The 20795-nt window shown below is 33.5% G+C and overlaps 3 protein-coding genes across 3 annotated transcripts; 1 reads left to right on the forward strand and 2 right to left on the reverse strand.

The window, feature by feature from the left end:
* Positions 1-3982: 3982 nt before the first annotated feature.
* Positions 3983-6600, reverse strand: LOAG_05409 (hypothetical protein). The gene is made up of 7 exons (XM_020446841.1): positions 6468-6600; positions 6049-6153; positions 5514-5605; positions 5245-5402; positions 4984-5075; positions 4779-4853; positions 3983-4019 (listed from the first exon to the last, which is right to left on the reverse strand). The coding sequence occupies exons 1-7, from the start codon at positions 6582-6584 to the stop codon at positions 4008-4010; spliced, it is 651 nt and encodes a 216-aa protein (XP_020302862.1). The 5' UTR covers positions 6585-6600; the 3' UTR covers positions 3983-4007.
* Positions 6601-8552: 1952 nt separating this feature from the next.
* LOAG_05410 (hypothetical protein) lies at positions 8553-9396 on the forward strand (the record flags this gene model as incomplete). Its single annotated transcript, XM_020446842.1, has 4 exons — positions 8553-8591; positions 8735-8776; positions 8911-8967; positions 9286-9396. 4 exons carry the CDS (start codon positions 8553-8555, stop codon positions 9394-9396), a joined length of 249 nt encoding a protein of 82 aa, XP_020302863.1.
* A 9000-nt stretch (positions 9397-18396) lies between these two features.
* On the reverse strand, positions 18397-20395 carry LOAG_05411 (roller protein 8; the record flags this gene model as incomplete). Its single annotated transcript, XM_003140948.1, has 4 exons — positions 18397-18602; positions 18707-18977; positions 19416-19886; positions 20213-20395. The coding sequence occupies 4 exons, from the start codon at positions 20393-20395 to the stop codon at positions 18397-18399; spliced, it is 1131 nt and encodes a 376-aa protein (XP_003140996.1).
* Positions 20396-20795: the final 400 nt, after the last annotated feature.

Raw genomic sequence — 20795 nt, forward strand, 5'->3', positions numbered from 1 at the left:
AGATAATGAAATCACGTTCATAATTTAAAAGCTTCACAAATGTTGAGTTATAATTTTCTATTTAAATACTCCTAAAGGAATCTATTTTGCAATTGCTTCAAGAGCATTCTCCATGAATTTTGATCGTTGTAGGGCATTAAACCGGTAACCATCACGAATACCACTATACCCACACTTCATAGATCAACCGTAAATGTCGGAAAAACCGAAAGAATTTATACATTAAATGCTTAGAATATTTCTAATGATTCATCACTGCATTCATTCACCAATTTACATTCTTTAAAATTATCTCCCATACGTTTCTTTGTTATCTTTGTCTAACGAAAATTTACATCTTTACAGTTCCCTTTGTATCTAAATGAATACCCCTTTTTAACGTTTTATGTAAACCACTCCTACTTCTTCTTTATACTCATAAACCCTTTTGGAAACAAAGAGGTTTTCTTGGACTGGTGCTCTTCTATAGTACTTACGATTGCTTTTGACTCACGGTCGAGTCAAAAGCTTTTGACTCACGGTCGATTGCTTTTGACTTACGCTTTCCTACTCGTTACTCTTCAATAATCCCACTGATCAGCTCTGTATTATATCAATAAAGCAGTAATTTTTACTTTGTGTCCTCACAACGTATATTCGACATCCTCACAAGGCAAGCTTTTAATTAAATTTCTACTTGACCCTAACTCAAGGCTAAACCTTCTAAATCTAAACGACTCGATAAAAAGAAAGAATAATTTTCTCACAACAGTAAAACCCGTGTAAGGTTGTAATCTCAAAGTAATCAAGCCTGATTCATCCAGTATCCGATATAATATTAATGTCGACAATTGAATCCAAAGGAAAGACACCATTATTCGAAAAAAGATCGGAGAAATAGCTGAGAATTTCTGGTGGTGCATAGGCTCTTGAACCACAGAAAGTGTGTGATATGTCATTACTTTGCATTATTCTTGAAAATCCAAAATTGCCAGGTTTAATATTCCCGTAAATATCGAGGAATATATTTTCACATTCCAGATCACGATGCTACTCCAAACGTTTTCAAATAGTGAATTTCAAATAGTGATTTTTTTTTCAAATAGTGAATATTCGTTTTCAAATAGTGAAATAGTGAATTTTCATATAGTAATCATTAAAAACAATTGATGCCGATAAACATTTGTCATTGGCACAGTACAAATGAGCTGATATAAATGAGCTGAGCACTCTATTCGAATTTTAAATTTCGCTTTTGCTTTTCCCCTTTTAATGACTTTTTTAATTTTTGGATATAAAAAAGTGGCAGAAACATGGTACTTTTGTTTTTCCAATTCATATTCTGTTATTTAATCAGAATGAACAGTTTGGATAGATTTTATAAAAACAGGAAAATATGAATAATCGAATTATCTAGTGGCTGGTTCCCTCTGAAGTTTCTCTTAGGATAGCTGGAGTATGTCATGAAGCAGTTATATTCGGTAAAGCGAATGATTAGAGGAATTATGGGATTTTTGGTAAGCAAAACTGGTGCTATGGAATGAACCAAACCAAATTTCCCGCTTATTAGACCCATGAAAGGTTTTGGTTTATATAGACAGCAGGACGGTAAGACTAAAGGAAAGTATAACTATTCATATAAATCAATTTAGTGAATTATTCATATAACTCAATTTAGCGACTACGTCAAAAAATGATGACTTGAAAGCCAAGATTTTTGTTTCAAAAATTTTTAAATTTAAAGAATTCAGAACCATAAGTGTTTCAAGTAACTGCCGAAAAAGAAATCTAGAAATGTTTCCATTGAGTCGTTCTTTTTTTTAATTTGATATAACAAATCCTTGCCACCAGCATACTCTTGAGTGATGCAAACTGTTGAGACAGAATCGATTATCTGCAGGTTTAAATAAAATTAAATTTTTGATGCAAACATTTTTCATTTTGTCATTTTATCTTTCCAAAACTTTCATACTCCAGGAATTTTGGCAGCTTAAGATAAGCGTATATGATAAGTGAATTTTCACTTATATATAACTTCCTTTAAATAAAAGAAAATTCAGAGAATAGACTTCATAAGTTTCAATAATGTTTGCATGACTGAGCATCGGTAAAATTCGTAGTTCTCGTGGAAGAAAGCGAATTATGAAATCCGTTTCTGATCTAAATATATAGAAATGGAAATAATTTCTGTCTTGAAATGATCACCAGTTATAGATAATTTTAAATCTGACAATCCTGTCATAATCTATGATATTATCGATGCGCACAGACTTTACCTATAGCTTGACCTAATTAGTAGCATGAAATTAGTAGCATGACAGTAGAAAAATTTCTTTCATCTTCAGCATTTAGGAGGAGAGAGAGGGAGCATTGAACTGTAGTTAAATATGCCTCCATGTTTATTTTTGTATTAATTCACATGCACCAAAACCAAATGGCATAGGAAGTTTAAGAGGAAGTAGATAGTCTTAATATTGCCTTTTGTTTTTAGGGTATCATTACCAGGATGACTGACCATCTATCGATAATTTTGATTGCGACGTTTTTAGACAGTTTTTTGGACCAAGCCAATTGGACCTTGCTTAGAATATGCCGCTTTTCCTGATGAAAACAATTGTCATTTTCAGGAACATTAGAATATCCATAAGTGTCCTTCTTTCTTGCTTTATCAAGACATTATAAACGACATTATTTATATTATGGTGTTCAATAACAGCAAGATTTTTAGAATTCTACAACAAAGCCGTTCTAAATTCAACCCAAGTTCAATATTCTGCGGAATTTCAACTTCTGCTTTCCCAAATAAATTAACATGCAAAGAATGATTCAAACAATTGCGCAAAAATTTTCACATATTTTTGTTCTACATATCGACATTCGAATGTTTACCTCCGTCTTTCATTACCTGTGGAAAAATTATCGCAGGTTTTCATATTTGTAAATAAGCCTGGCAGATCGAACTCAACTCACCAATTATTCTGCTACACTTGTATCCGTTGCTTAACAACTGACAATTCACCTCGATGATTGCTAGATTTTGAGATGTCATTAGTTTGAACCTTAATGAAGGCAACTTGTATCAGTCATAATTTGAAAAAGCAATAACCTAACCTGCTCCATATCAGCATCTTCCTTACCTTCAGACTGGTTACAGAGGACTCAAGAAACCTCTTCACAGCCATCACTCATTTCTCTTTGTGCTTATGCAATTTGGAAGCGGAATATTGATCCTCATTACGACAACCTTTCTTTTTGGCTCTTAATGTGATTTAAAAAAGTATCGGCAGTCTGTTTTGTGCAGCTGATAGAAAAATATTTATTGTCCTTTGTACGACATAAGAAAGAAAAAGAAAAATAATACAGTTTGACAAAGGAAAATACAAAAAGGGCCAGAAACAACCGTACTTCTGCAAATGAGGTAAGGAATTTTCACATATTAACCAAATATGTAAAAAGTAAGTAAAAAGCACTTCTGCCACACGCCAGAAGCTCGATTTAAGCTTGAAAACAACTATACTTGGAAATGAATAAATCAGCTTACTAAAATTTAGTCAGAAATGTTCAACTTGGTATCTAATCACATTGGGAGAACTGGGTTAAATGCCGACTAATACATGAATTTTATCGTAGTTTTGCCGAAGCTGTTTCCCATAAGCACAAATTTAAGCAACAAATGATTTCTCATCAACTAAAGGATTTCACAGATTTACTTATTGCTCGGTATAAAAACAATTATTCATAACCTGAAACTCCAAATGTATTCAAATTGGTACCTTGCAGTAGGTACAAAAAACAAACAACTACGTGAATCTTTGTAGACTAGTCAGATGATCAAGGAAATTTGTTGAAGTTGAAAATGAGACAGTTGTTTTTAAAATGAAACTTACACAATTCATCATGCATGGATAAGATTTAATATCACAAGCTCTGAAAGAGAAGGAAATGAAATAGAGACTGCAGTTTATTTATCAAGCAATCGATGAAGACTGGCAGTACATTTTGAAGGACATTTAAAAGACGAGATAGTTCTAAGAACCAACCTGAAAATATTCTTTGTAAATCTGAAATCAAATCAGCAAACATTTCAAAGAAGTTAAAGAAGTAATCGTTTTTTATATATTTATCTTTCGGCGAAATAATATGACTGCAGGGCTTCAGTGAAATCATACAACAAGGCCAGTTTAAACACGACTTTATGCCAAAAACAAAATTAATTCCTTACCCCACAATGATCCAAACACTGATATTATCACTTAAATTTTGGTCAAATTACACTGAGGATAGCAATTCTATCTAAAATTTATATAAACCAAATTACGCAAAAACCAGTAAACTCATTTTCTTAGGCAACGCATCATTATCGACTATTATCGCCATGATTTCCAAGCTAGAATGAAATTGCTCCGGCAAATACAATGAATTCTAACTAAGCCTATTAAATTCCAATGATTTGGAAACAGAAGATCCTCAACTCAATCAGTTCATCAAAGCTCTCCTATATCGTTCTAACAAAAACGTTGCAAAGTTTAATACTGAAGCTCCTGTTTGTACATCCAACTACACAAAAGTTAGTGGACAAAAGTTTTAATAGAAGCAAAACAAGAGATAGTGATCTTTCACACTGTCTGTGAATAATTATTTCACTAATTCTATACCACGAAGTACCATAATTTTAAAAAGAGGTATTGCATTGTACCCTTTAAAAAGAGATATTATATTCTTCCGATTATAAATCAAGCGTGATATTGCGGAAACTTTCCACTTAAAACGTTCTAATACAAATTGTTCTCAATAGTTACCTTCCGCATTTTCTCCCGTATAGTCCTAATCAACAAAGCTGTTTGGAAAATCAACTGGTTAGCCGAAATCGAAACCTGGAAATTACAAAGAAATAAGTACACCGAAAGGACAAGTTCGAATTACTTTTTACCAGGCGAAAGCCCGAATCAACTACAACTCATTAGATTACTATAAGCGAAACAGGTAACAATAACAGTAGAATACCTGAGTTGCGTTTTGATCTTTGAAATACTCTTTTAATGTATTGCTGAAGCGTTTTGAATAATGAACAAATTCCCGTTTTCGCTTTTCGACCGCTGCAAATACTATGTGAAGTTCTCATGAATAATGAGTGGAAAAATACAAGCATTTTGTTAACAATAAACAAAAAGCGAACTCAGCAAGAAAAATCATACTCGAAGTTCCTTAAGAAAAAGACGGAAAAGCTGGATGCGAAAAAAACTCATTGCAAAGTCAAAACGTTACAAAGTTGGACGGTTGGGTGGATCATTTGCATTACTGCGTTTGTAGCATCTAGAAGTTTTTTAATGGATGAGGCAATCTCCTTTATTGTTTCCAAAAAAGTCCGCCGATCGGACATCTCTTCAGGTACACGAGCTAAAACTCGTCGTAGAGCAACTGCCCTGGAAGATATATATTTAATATAATTACAATGAAAACTTCATATCTGTTTGACTCCACGGAAATTAACTTGCTTCAAAACTCACTATTCATTCATAAAAAGTAAATCCAACCTCGACGACAATTCCTGATATTCTCTTTGATGAAGATTTGGTAATTCTAAATCATCAGTTGGTGCAGTTGCCTGTCTTCGCAAGAAAGCTTCCTGCAACAATATAGGATAACTTCGAAACATATTCATAAAGCATAGAACTATAAGGCCTCATATTGAAGGGAAAAATTACTTCCTATGATTTCATTTACTTTAAAAACACCTTTCTCGAAGTAATGGCTCTTATTTATGTCGTAAAATTTCTGAATCATGAAATGCAAGACATAAAAGACCGATAATTCCATTGATTTCAAACATTTTTACAGGAACACATCTGCAAGGATCGATTAGACCAAGAGACTAGCTTGTAAAAATGCATTTGACGTAAAGCAGTAAGAGGTGAAATGATCGGAACGACTTGAATGCTGATACAGTATTTTTTCTTCAAAGGAATATAAGCGGCCAAGTTACCACCAAGAGGAGAAGTACTGCACGGCAGACGACTTTGATAATTCTTGTAAATGTTAAACAAGAACAAAAACAGAGAAAAGAACTACCTGAAGGTTAACATTCAATTCTGAGCCAATCAGTAAGACTTTCGTGAAATCGAAAAGAAAAGACGGCGAAGAAATATCAGCCTGTCTCAAAGTACTTCGCAACCGCTGAAAGATAACTTATAAAAGTTCAGAATATTTTAAAAATCAAATATGTATATTATACATAAAACAATAATTAATCTAATAAACTCGATATTCGATTGATATGGGCCCAAGAATTTGCAAAAATGACAAAACTAACGGATAATCAATATATTGTTTCATAAGAGTATGCCAAATAAGGTACAGCATCTACTGTTTGAAGATTCATACTGGCAACTGTTTAACCACACTTTTAATCCATTCAGAGCTAAAAAAGAAGAAAGGAGGGGAGGACGAAGGGAAAATAGAATAAGGAACCTTTTCATATAATGCCTTACTTGGATCACATGAACAGCGCTATCGTCATTCCGACGATTTTGCACAATACGATCCAGTACGCCACTGTACAAGCACTGATATGTCATCGCACCTAGATATCCTCCTTCTTCATTCATTGCTATTATTCTAAAATCAATCCATATTACAGAGTTTGAAATAAGACTAAGTTCTTAGCATAAAAGTGCAAAGTAAGTTATAAATAGACGGCGCAGTGACAATGAAACCATTTCCAAAATTACCATTATTCCGGTTATTCTCAAAATTGTATTATTCTAGTGGAAAAAGTTGATATATTAAATCTACTACAATAATTACATCTAGAAATAATTAGAAGTTCCAGAAATAATCATAAGTAGGACATTTCGTTTCATAAACAGTAACAGAGGTGATAAAAAAAAGTCCTATATTAATATAATCAAGTGAAACGAGAAATAAAAGGGAAACGAAAGTTAGGAACAAAATTAAACAAATCCATGAAATAATGCGAAGTCATCTGACGTGATGTATGGCTAGTGAGAACTGAATATCCGATGACGGGAAAAGAGATGAAATAAATAAGCTTAAATTCCAACTGAACGATCTTCTGGTGAATATAAAGCTCTATTCGAGTCTGAACAACTACCTTAATCTTTTAGAATTACTGACAGATTTATAAATAAGATTTAGGTTATGTTATTGTAATCTGTATTACAGTAACATAACCTTGAAGCCTTCCTCGTTTACTTGGCTTATAAATTTACCGATATTTATAGACATATAGAGAAAATAACAACTACCTTAAGATACCTTGGACTGGTAATTAATCTGCATCGAAAACTTGGGTAACTGTCTGAAAGACCAAGCAGATTCAGTTCATGAACTCCTAGCAAAATTTCAGCAATCTAAATCATTCCCAATCGTATGACTACCATAAGTTAAAAAGCGGTAAAATGTGACATGATAGAAATGTGACATGCCAGCCGAACGGTAAACTGGAGTAGCGCTAGTACAATATAAGGAATCGAAGTTGGAAACCAACAGCCAGAGAAACGTAGACTTTTAGATATTCGTGATTCGTTATAAAATATGTCAAGAAAGGATTCTTATAGGGAAATATATTTAAGGAACTTCATGATGTTGATTCGCGATAGATTACTCCTCTTCATAACTGCAATTGAATTAATCTTGCTGAAATTTCGGAACAATTTCCTGCTAAAGATCAAACTCTACAGTCTTTACAAATATGAATATGACATGATATCGACGGAGTAAAAAAGCCAAGAAGAAACTATCTCATCTATCCTCCAAAACTCCAAAAAAGGAAGCACCACTACAATATTAGCAGCTTTCCAGCGATCTCTTTTACTTAGTAAGTTCGAACTACGAAGCTATTACTTTAGCAAGTTTAAAGTAGTGAATTCCTACGTTGAGCACGATGTGCTACTGACATCGGTGATTAGGAATCTTCAGTGAGTTCCGTCTGATACACGCGATCAGATGTACAAGTATGGAGGTGTTAGAGCTTTAAAGGTAAATGGCATATGCTGAATATACCGTCACGATAACGCTGATAAATTGAAATAGAGTCAAATGTTATCATGGAGTGCAGTGGAGTGCACTAATTACTTCTCAAATTATTTTGTCAAATAATAATAGAAAACCGCACTCCAACCAGCGATAAACCGTCTCAAGAGAGATTGATGGCACCCAGACAATTCACACGACCTTGGAGTCTTTCTCAGAGGAAACAAATTTAATGGATCTAGTCCATAATGAAAACTTAGTCCCACAACGCTGGTAAGGAAGCATTTAAGATGTTAAGAAATGTTAGAGATATGACTTTTAGGTCACGATAATGCTGATATCATCAACAAATTGAAATGAAGTCAAATTTTAGGTTCAATTTTTCTTGGAATTTTAGATTTCTTTTTTGTTGTAGATAATATCAGTTGCTTAGGCTTACTCTGCGCATATGTTAATTTGAGGGGAATAGATTGCTGTAAAAGGAACAGCATTAGATACAGTATTGTTCATTGTATTATACGTACTAACTAGTGATCGGTCAGAGTGAGACGAAGATGTCGTTCTTTTTCCTATTGCTAATTATGTGTGTTGTCGGTGCTGTAGGCTTTTTTGTTGTGAAGGTATCTTTATAGAGGAACTTAATCAGTCGCTTATCAACTTCCTCTTAATGTCGTAAATTCGATTAGCAATTTGTAACAACTCATCCATTGAAAATGATATCCATTAATGTATACTACGGAAATAGTGGTGTCTTCTTTTTCAGAAAAAGAGCGCTGCTGGTGTTGCAGCGGCAGCTGGAATGCGTGTAAGCGTTTTGTACTTTTATGAACTCTATGCTCAAGTAACCTGTAAGAATATTGCTTTAAACTTTCATATTACTCAATAAATATATCGAATTTAATTCACTGAAGTATTGAAATTATAAAAAGGAATGTTCAGGATGATGTAATCACCACCGCAAAACCTATGGATCCAACGCCGGAAGCTAATGCAAATGTCTGACACTATTTTTGTTTTCCGCATCTTTTGTTTCGCATTTCTTCATTATTTCCTTTTTTCATTCTTAGAGAACTTTTTTGAAATTTCAAATTCTTCACCACAAGGAAGTTATATCATTTTGGAACAAAGTATAAGAGTGGATGAGATTACATTCCGTTGTTGATGCATTGCGTGTGATCTCCATTCTCTTTGAATCCTTTTCCTTTTACAGAAATGGTAGCGCAAATTGCCACTTTTCTAGAAAACTGACCTTTTATGTGTAAAATCAGAGACAACTTCTATCATTTTGGACACTAAAAGATGAAAATATTACAGATTTCAACACCATCAACTGGGACGGACTCACAGGGAATGGACACAAGTAAGAGTGGTTCCAAAAAAAAAGAAAAGAAAGGTAGTAAACGGAAGAAACAGAAGAAACAGTGAACGAGAAATGATGACCTATTGGAGGATTATTTGAACCTGTCTTTCCTCCGTGAACTACAAACCTTATAGCTTGCAACAACTAACGAATCATGTCACACAATTTCTATACCTCCATATTTTTCTTATTTATTTTTTCTCTCTCTCTCTTTCTCAATATATCACTGAGATAAATTTTTTTGTCCTCCAACAGTTCCATGAATAAACTTTTTGCATATTAGTAAATCATGCTGCAAGAAGTATTGGAACAAACAAGGAGAAGGAAAATTAGATTTGAAATTACATGCAGTGACAGTTAATTGTCGTTATTCTAGTGATTTTTCCGCTCAGTTGTTCTCGTCATCCCGCCTATTTCCTTCTTACATTCTACTCATGTTTGAACAGTGTGTTTATTTTGTTCCTACATAAATACAGCTCTATATCCGAACTCTTCTTCCCCCAGATACTGCTCTCGCATAATCGCGGACTTCTTTTCCATTTGGCGACACATGAAGCACTTGCAAATTACTTGTTTTTGGTTCGTTTTACGCGGAATATAACAAATTTTGAATTGTTTGAAAGTCGCATGTCTTTTATCTGACTTTTGAGATCTCATAAGACATCCTGTAATTTACTGGAAATACTTTCCCTCTAAAAAACGATAAAAATTAGTTTTTTTTCTCTGAAATACCAATACCAATCCACGAAAAGCGATAAAACAGTCATTTAGTTTTTGGTTTGTTAGATAGAAAAGAAAGGGAAATATGACAGTGATTATTATGAATTTGGGAACTGTATATGAGTATAAAAAGAAGGGTACTATGTAACGTACTATATGTGGAGACATATAAACAGCTGTGCTACTACTGTAACGAAAGCAAAACAGAAAAGTTCGCAGTTCATCTTCCACGACGTGATTGGTGCAACGTGAAAATATTTTACAATGGGATTTAATGGTTCTTTTGAAATCACTATTTTTGAGGAAATTTTTTTCATAACGAATTTTTCTCTATCATAATTTTTCCCAGTCTACAACATCATCATTAGGTTTACTATTTTTGTACTTGGAATGGTTGAAATTAACTTGTCAATCTCAGAATTTCATCGAAATCCGATTACTTTTGATTGCTTAGAGAGAGCAGAGAGCTTACTCTGAGAATATTACAAGAAAGGGATGACGACAATAATGAAAGATTTGCATCCTCAAATCTGAAATGTTGACATATATCGATAGGATTAACAAAAGCACTGATAGTCATTGTGTGATGATGAACAGATGATCTCTCTGATCTTGTACTGTTTACGTTTTATAGGAATTGTTAATATTCGTATAGGAATTGTTAGTATTCGTAATTTGAATTGCTCAAATGATATTGGCAGAAGCCACTGGTGACTTATCACGTGATACTTAATTTGGCGGTAGGAAGCTTAATTCATCATTATTGAATGCAACTTTACCTTTCAACCTAATAATTGACATATCTAATAACCTTAATGGGCAAAACTCATGTAAAGAAATGTTCTGTTTCTTAGTAAAAGGCTGTTAATAGAACTAAAAAGCTGTGGTTTTTCTCTACTCTTATTCTTTCTTTCCTCAAAAGGAGATTTTTATGTGTTTTCTTCTTTCATCATTCGTTATCCTTCTGTTTTCTTTCAGTATCCTGACTCGTTTCAAAAACAAACAGAGCAGTCTAGATGCTCCTATGGAAGATTTTTCCGCTTTTTTTCGACTTTTTTCAGTTCTCGCAAATATTAGTTCAACTGTTCCAAAATGTTTAGCATACTTGGTTTACGTGGTTTCACTGGAAGTTGGGGACATCCAAAGTTTTAAGACTTTAAAGAAAGAAATTTTGAGAATCCCTGAGATTTTAAAAGCTTTTTTGCTATTTTACTATTTTTAATATTCCCGTCTCTCCGTCTTTGTAAAATTTTTGTTCACTCTGCAGAACTGCCAAAATATCAGAAATACCCTCGAACTTATTTCATATGAAATAAATTTGGTTGCGGGAACTTTTAAACATCTATAAAGTGCATTAGGTCTTCGAAACATTGAATTTTAATTGTGAAAACGATAGTTTATTTCCATCTCTTTTAGATAGCTTTTTAATAATGCATAATACATTTGTCGCTGATATCGCGAGTAGAAACAAAGGGACAATAATCCTTTTTTTTGAAAGCCAGGCATCTTTGTTTTATATGTTCATATCGTTTTACATTTGCTCTAACACCAATGGATGCTCCATAAGGATGCTAATTCTTGTAATCATAAAACGGTACAAGGACCCTCCCAGTTGAAGAAGCGATAGGTCCTAAGCACTAATCCATTTTCATTTTGTCAAATGTGTTTCATTGAGGTTGGTTGGATATGAGGCGTCGGGCGTGATTTGTTTTTTTGTTCTTGTGTATTCGTTATTAATTTGTTGTATCAATGTCATATTTGCAAGTTCGCTGTTGCATTAGTAAATTTATCGTAATAAAAGGTTTAATTACCCAAGTTTGAGGTACTATCAACTAAAGAGGCAGAAAGAACCCTCAGTTTTTGTCACGACTGAAGAAAATCGGCGATAACATTGAATAGTCGACAATGTTAAGCAAATTGCTCAATTTCCATTCAAGACTCTAATTTTCCTCCCGAACCTTCTTTATATCTTAAATTCATCTTCAATTTGAAGCAATTATCCCATGACCTTGCCTAAATGTTACATTTATTTGTATATTCGTGCATTAATTTGAATTTGGTACATTTCGTATTTTGTAACTTTCAAATCAAAATTTTTAAGAAAAAAACACCGATTAAAGAAATTTCCCTTCCAACCCATGCAAAATACGTAAGATAATACTTTGCAGTTGTGGAAGTGTGAAGTTGGTTACAAAGGGAACAAGTTGTGGTTTTAAAGAAAACTTTGTATTACTGAGAAATAAAATATTATGGAAATGCTTAGGAATGGCTTGGAAGCTTAAAATTAAAACACTATCACATTTTAGAAGAAAGTGCTTTTGAGCCAAAAATCGACGAACAGAAAAAAAACGAATGAACAAAAAAAAAGAAAAATCAAGTGAGAGAGAAATAAGCTTCAAATCAAAAATATATCCAAATTTACATGAATTCACAAATCTGCTGCTTTAGTGTCATGGAATTCCGGACCAACAGTCCTGGAAAACTACTGAGCGGTAAATTAAGTACAGTTTGAAAACTAACAGAATGGATGATTTGCTATTGTGATGAGCTGTTGCTAGAAAATCTTTAATGACTTGCTTGATCTGCGAATGTCGTGCTTAATTTAAACGGTCACCCAATTATCATTATTTGAAATGAAGAGGAATTTGAAAATTCTCCAAATCCAACATCAAGCGTGCATGCAACCCGTTTTGCTACTCAGAACATTTATCACCGACCATGAATAACTAGAAAAGTGAGGACATTCCTATGTAGCGAATATTGATAGCGTTCGTTTGAGAGGGTGATGTCGAAGAAAAGACAACTACTGCCAGCGATATAACGCGAGTTGTAGTAGCTTTAAGTTGATTTGAGTTCATTCAGGTACGATGATTTGAGTTGAGTTGTACACGCACCAGATTGTAGACAATTTATTGATAACAGTCTCACTCGGTTAATGATCGGGTTTATATGTCTTAGGAAATGGGAGTGGTTTTAACGTTAAAAAAGGGTGTTCATTTAGATACAAAGGAAACTGTAAAGATCCAATTACATAATAAGCATTGTAACAAGAACAGAGGGAAGATTAGCATGCAGATTGGACATTCTTTGTCCTTAAAATAAAGATGCGTCCGGACAAAGATGGGAATTGAGATAAAGACCGAAAAACCATGGAAATAAATCTAAGGAATGTAGAATTAATTAAAAAAGTTATAACATTGGATATATTGATTTACAATAAGAAATTTATTTGGTTACATATTTGTATAGTTGGAGTCTCGCGAATCGGAATTCGCGACATCCTATGCTTTCAGCAATTGACGTCGCTCTGATCTTCGCTTGGAGGGTAAATAAAATACAACATTGCAGGATCTCGAAAGCAAATAATGTTACTAAATTTGGAAAGTTAAAATATACATCAATTATCATTTTAAACTGTAGTTTATTCATGAAAAAATTCGTCTCAGCGATTGACTCTCCCAGTGTCTTACTGCCAAGTCTGTGAGATTTCGAAAATGGTTATTTCTCCACTAATTCTATCTATCATAAATATTAAACATTATAAATATTACAATATTACACAAAACTATAAATATTACACAAATAGAATCGTGTATGTTTAATCGGCTTTCAAATAACTGCGTGCAAAACAACACCACAAAATAAGTTCTAGAATACGGCACTCCTTTAGCTGCATCCAAAAGCTTGATAAGCATAGATGCATGTCGCATGTATGGGTAATTTAAAGGGTTTATCTTATTAAACATTATTTCATCCAAATGGAATTCATATATGAAGCATGTTGAGAAATATTCAGAACTGAATTTTCGCATCCATCTGATCAAACGAACATTTCCATCATATTTCTAACTGTTATCGCACCTTTGCTCTAAAACCAACCATATCTTCGTCTTTTTCATTAATCTAGAAGTCTAATATGCTACATAAATTCACAGCTCAACAAAGAATGAAAACGATGCTGAAATTCAAAAACGAAGTGAATTTCACTGTATTATTCCCATATAACCAATATTTATATGAAAACAAAATATCTCGTATACACACTAGGAAGAAATGAAAAGTAAGGACAAAGGAAATCCAGGCTGTTTTGTATGCAACCAATGTAGTTAATAGTGTGAGGAAAATATTTATCGAATAATTTGCATGAGGTCGTATGAAATTATTTATTCAAAAAAAAAAAAACATTCAAAATCAACAGTTTGTTTTATTCCAATTTAAGCACTCGTTTCAATAGTCATACTTCGCCATCATTTGGAAACAATACCAGTCTTATAGAAGTTTTGCGATGACAGTTCAAATTATATAACAACAAACAAGTGATGAAGATCCCAAATTTTATATTACCGGTTTATTAAAATCACCAACGAAACAATAAATAGTCAGATTCTTGCAAGAATATGAATGGAATTAAGGAACATGTCTTACACTGTTTTGCAATAAATTTATTTTTGTAACTAAGATTGCTTAATCCTTTTCCCTTTTTAAAGACTAAATGGAAATTCACGCCAATTAAAATTATTTTGAAAAGATCCTTCATCAGAAAAAAACCCAATAATGATTCCATGATTTTTACTACAGAAAATCCCAAAAAAAAAGAAAAAGGAAAAACTGAATTGAAAAGATGCAGTAACTGTGGAATCATTATTACTGTTATGTAAATCAAAAAAAAATTCGATCAGCCACTAAAGAGGATTGATCAAATCATCTTGCATTATTGACCTGAGCTCTTTGCTGTTTGATTCCGTTAATGAGTGCATCATAGTGCCAACTTTTTTAACACGCTTTTCGCTTACAGCCAATTTTCGCTTCAATACGATCAAATGCTGTAATTCAGAAGTTGAAGTCGATCTTAATTTCAAACAACAGAAAAATAGTTCAAAACAGTCAGATCCATATTAATCTGAACTTTATTCCTACTGATCTGTCGAACAAATATAAAAAACCAATTTGCAACTTTTCGTTGTGCGAAAAAATTTATAAATTTATATAGTTATAATTTATAAATTTATATAGTCATATATAATTTATAAATTTATATAGTCAATCATAATTGGATTAGATTTCAAAATTTCCTTTTATTGTCCCAGGGCTTTACCTGCTTTTATCGCCTGCTATAACGTTTGTACTGCTATGTGATCTCTTTTTGATGATAATGTTTATTGGTGTTTCGTGCTCCCTAAGTTAATTGTTGTTAACTCCAGTTAATTTATTAAATTATGCATAAGTAAGGATTTAGTTTCTACCTTCTCTCCTTTTTATCAGCTTCTGAAATACATCAAGCCAATTAATAGATTTTTTATTGAAAATTCTCGAATTTGAAAATTTTAGCTTTTTTGTAAAATATTCCAGCAAAAATGGAAAACATCCTGCTGGACTCACAATTATCGTGTTTTCGGCCACGAAAGCAATGTAAAGTTCATTCAGCTGTTGATATTTTTCGTTTACTACCTTCACTTCATTCCCAAGCTATCATTCCGAGCCTTTGTATGAGCCAATGCACTTGTCAACTCTCCAACAGTTCAAGAAATAGGAGAAAAAAAAAACTTAGGAGTTATGTTGCAATGCTCAGAAAGTGAGATTAAGGAAATTCGTTTTCTGTAGAATATAACGGAAGTTCACTCCTAGATAATGTCCTGGCACTATCTAATATTTTTAGCAATAAATTAAAGAGTTTAAACTTATGAACCAGTCTACAAAACATCCAAACCATAACTACCAAACTTCCTCTTTATAATTCGTGCAGATGTGAGAAGTCTTATCACTTTCATCAACTTATCACTTTCTAAGTCAGACTTACATCGGGCCTCAATTTGATAATTTTTATCCATAATTTGATAGAAGAAATGCTCCCATACAATTATTAAACACCTCATCAAAATCGAATAAGAGTTGGCTTTATTCGTTCATACAATTCAAGATGTACCCGAAATCCATAAGAGTTGTTTATCTTTTTTTGCATTCTTGAAAAGTTTCCCAAGTCATTTATAGTTTTAGTCCTGAGCAGTATGTCTTCCAGAAATATTTGTCGCCTGACTATTGTTTGTATTATTGAGCATTAACTTGTTGGCTGCTTAAAAAGATGCAAGAAATCTCATATTAGCATTTAAATTTTTTATAAGCATATACCTAATTCAAAATTCAATAAAACTGCCGGATAATTTCTAATTAGCCAGGCGACGTTGAATGTTATTTATTGAGCGCTCAAACTGCTTCGTCGCATTTGCATAACTCCCAAATGGGTGATCAAACGGTCGGTATCCTGAAACAGTTGTTTACAAGTCCTGTTTACAAGCTTTTCTGGATTTCTGAATTCTATGAGATATATGTTACTACTGAATTAATATAATAAGAATTAATGAGAATTTTCTTACATTTCTGTGATATTCTGAATGTATTAAAATCATGATAAAAACAGTGATAAAAAATCATTCCAAACATTTTACTCAACTGAAACCATGATAACTGGATCCGGAGAACAGCTAATAACAGTTTGTAAAAGTTTCCTTTAAAAAAAGGTTTTGAATCGGTTCTTTTCGAATAATCAATTAGGGAATAGTTAAACTACCAGAATAAGGAACTGCAGTCTGTCAGATAGTCAGTGCCTTTAGATTTTCTTAATATGATATTTTCTAATCGCGATGAAACAAAAGAGATGAATAGCACACGAAAAGTACGTAAAAGAGAAAAATAACCGCCGTGACAGACTGTTTTCCACTGAAAATAACAAAATGACAGCCAAAAAAGTGTGTTATCTTTCAGTAAGTCGACAAAAGTACCAATAACAAAACAGCGGAAAACTTAGGCGGTACTTTACAAATTTTTAACTCCAATGATATTTTAACTTGAAGAAGACAATGTTAACTGGCGAGAGAAAGGGGGAATAGCTGCGAATGTTATTGGTCTATTCTAAATTACTTATCAAAAGTGATGAAAAAAAGGTAGATAGGGGGAAATTACAATAAAAGAGAAGAAATATAATGAAAGAAATTGACCGCTTTTTTGCTCTTCTTAAAATTTTTAATGAAAACAATGATTTGAAAATCATTGTAGTTATTATTCCAATAATGTTTTTCTTTCGCTAAGTTTTTAACAATGAAGAAGGAAGTTACACTTAATACATATATGCACTGTAACTATCACATAATGACTAGATAAAAGTGGAATCAGGAGCAGAGATTTGAACTTCTCAATCAAAGCATAGTTTTGACAAGCAGCTGGTCGGTTTTGTATCGTCACTAAATGTTAGGTCCAATTAGACAACCGAAATTGTTTAGAAACTTAAGTTTGAAAACACTTGGTTCTTTGAATGACCCCAAAGATATCTGTAATCGAGTTTCAACCACTCTTAAATGATTTCCTTGCGAGCATTGAACACATTCACTCATTTAAACCATTTATACAGATTTAATCATATTTCAATTAAGCGAAATTTGGCAACTATTTTTGCGTTACATTTTGTGAAGATTTCTTGTGATGCTACAATCGTCACTAAATGTTAGAGAATAAATACTAATCAGTGAGACTGTTGCAAGAGAACAATGATTGATCTAAATGGGTCAGCAAAATAAGCTTATCTGAATGACCCAAATTCAAAATGAATTCGCAGTTTGTCTCTCAAAATGTTTCAATTTTTAACAATGGCAGAACGGATATCATTCACGCGAATAACGAATGCATTTTTTTTCTTTTTTTTTTCATGAAATTTGTAAGAATTGGACAAACAATTTACGATAAAAACGACAACAAACAAATTTTCAAAAGTAAAAAAAAAGAGGAAATAACCAGCAAGCCTCATACAAGGAGTGTTATAATTGCTATGACTCTGCAAATGTATGACTCCATTGCTACTTTTGGTGAGGTCGTATCCGATGAACCCTTGGTAGGAAACATCTGTACTACTTTAAAAACTCTCCAAACTTTTGGAGTCATTTTTGTCGCAATATTCGGCACATAATTACTCCATCATTTATAATATACTTAAATCATTATTGTTTTAGGCATATTTTTTGAAACTTCAAAAAGAAAAGTAGAAGTAAAAGAGTCCATTCTAAAGTTTCTGTCAGCGCCAATTAAAATAAGTTTTCGTTGAAGGCAACGAAGTTTACAACAACCTTACATTTCATACATAGCATAGCGCTAAAACGACAATTTAAACAATCAGTCAAGGCCATAACAATAACTGAGAAATAAAGATGGCCTGGGATTATAATTAGTCGAACAATAATTAGGCAGAATTATTTAAATAAAATTGAAAGGTCCCCCAATAGCAAGTTAACAAGGGATATTTGGATAACGACAAAAATGTGAATTTCACGACCTCACTACAAGAGATTACAACAGCTTGTTCAGTAGCCTGGTGGTGTACGTGGTTCAGGACAATGTTCGCATGAACCGCTTTCTCCTCGTTCTCCTGGTAATCCTGGTTGTCCTTCTAGACCTCGCTGTCCACGCGGTCCCGGTAGTCCTTCATCTCCTGGTGGTCCTTGGGGGCCATCTTCGGTAGCTCCATCTGGCCCTGGAGGTCCTTTTAGCCCAGGCGGTCCCGATGGTCCTGGAAAAATCTTTAGGTATAAACACTAGCATAAATTAGAGAAATCAATAACATTAACTTTTGTGTTAAAATTATTAATGATAAGCAAAGATTAACAAAATCACCAGGTGGTCCCACAGGTCCAGGAGGTCCGTCACTTGGAATAAGGCGTCCGGGTTGACCAGCTGGTCCAGGAAGTCCTTCCTTCCCGGGCGGTCCAACCGATCCCGCTGCACCAACCATGCCAGGTTCTCCGTTTTTCCCATCTTCACCCTTTGTACCTTCAGCACCCTTTGGTCCTTGTGGTCCTTTTGGACCAGCTTGACCTGCTGGACCGGGTGGTCCAGGTGGACAAATAAGACATGGTTCTTCGGTTTCAATTACTGATATAAGCACCTTAAAAGATATTATTTCCATGAAATTATTTTTAATAATAGACTTTTGTGATGAATCGATCAAATCAGATAATTTAGTAATAATGAAGATGAAGGAATCCTATTTGGATCATTGTTATAACCACAGACATCCAGTTATTGGCACTAAAAAAGATTGTACAATTTTAATAAAAGCAGTAAACTTGACTTTCACACTTAAGTTACGTGATAAACTTAACTATGAACTGTTTGGTAAGTATTACTGGAATGTAAGAATATATATTATGTCTTATCAATATATTAAAATTACAACCCATTATTACCAGGAACGACTTTATTGAAAAGTGTTGAGATTCAATTTAAATACCATTCTCGTTCAAAACCAGTATTTGCTTTTTTTATAACTGCTCACCAGATTTAATTAGAAAAAGATCCATTGCAACCAAATTTTAAAAAATACCTGCCCATCTTTCCCTTTATCTCCATCTTTGCCTGGTTCACCACCATTTCCATCAGGGCCAGGATCTCCAGGTGGTCCTGGTGGTCCTACAGAGCCCTGCTGACATGGACAACAGAAACTTCCAACATTCGGTTCTGCATTGATTATCGGACCAGGACCGTAACCAGGCGGCACCTCCGACTTACCGTAGTCGCTATCAGTACCAGTGTTGCTACCATATGTATTGTCTGCACTTCCGTAAGTATTGCCACTGTTTGAACCTCCATAAAGATCTCCATCATTAGATCCACCTCCTTTGCTACCATATGGTGTAGGAATTTCGTTACCATAGCTGGCACTTCCCAAATGATAATTTGCAGTACCGGATGTGCGCGGTATAAATTGACCGAAGAGCCAGGTGCCTGCTTCTCGTTTAACACGATATTCCTTGTTAAATAAGTTCATTTCTTGCCACATATTCCGAGACCGAGACTGAAATTTATTTTGTTAAATATCACAACAATGTATCGAAAGTTTTGACATCTCTGTCTAAGATGTGGAAAGTGGCTAATCATTTCGAATTGATTTTTGATAATTAGAAACATCAATGATCCAACCGTATTGCTGTATAGAAATATAATTATGCAACTTGTTGGGCATGAAACTTCAAATCCAACTAGGAAAACACACTTAAATTTAAGTCAAAATATTGACATTGCAATTCAGGTTGTTATTCTTCACACAAGAAACTTTTATCGTCTTAATTAATATGTTAGTTATAAATTGCTCAACATCTTGTCCAAATATCAAAATCTAACCTTACAGAAATCAGCTTCAGCAATAAGATGTGATTGAAAGGAATGAACAAAACTGTATAGCATTGGAAGGGTGACAATGGAAGCAATCACAGCAGCTGTCGAAATAACAATTGCAAAAAATGCAACACGGCGCATTTGCACCTGCTCATCGTGCGCATTACTTTCGATACCGTTCAACTTCATTTCTCATAATACCAGCGTGTAGCTAGTAAACTATAAATTGAAAAATAAATGAGAATTTAGAGGCTATCATCGCGCTAAATGATCCTAGACGTAGAAGTGGAATGTATGGAATATTGCAGATGCTATACACAACCTATTTTTGATCCTTTCCAACTATTAGCCATTGACATCTTCATTCAGGAATATTAGATCCATGGAATAACATAAAATAGGTTAACCAAAAAAGAAACGTTTCTGTTAGCTGAATGACTCTTAATTTGCGGTGTTATTTTGATAAGATACTGAAAGTTTATAAAAATCTGAAAAATTGCTGACTTTGAAAGAAAATTGGCAAGTTTATTAAATTATAGTTTTGGGGAACATTGTAAGAGCATGGTCCGCTGAAATTTAATGTAAATTT

The sequence above is a fragment of the Loa loa genome (genome assembly GCF_000183805.2).
Source record: "Loa loa unplaced genomic scaffold supercont3.33, whole genome shotgun sequence".
NCBI classification, from domain to species: domain Eukaryota; kingdom Metazoa; phylum Nematoda; class Chromadorea; order Rhabditida; family Onchocercidae; genus Loa; species Loa loa.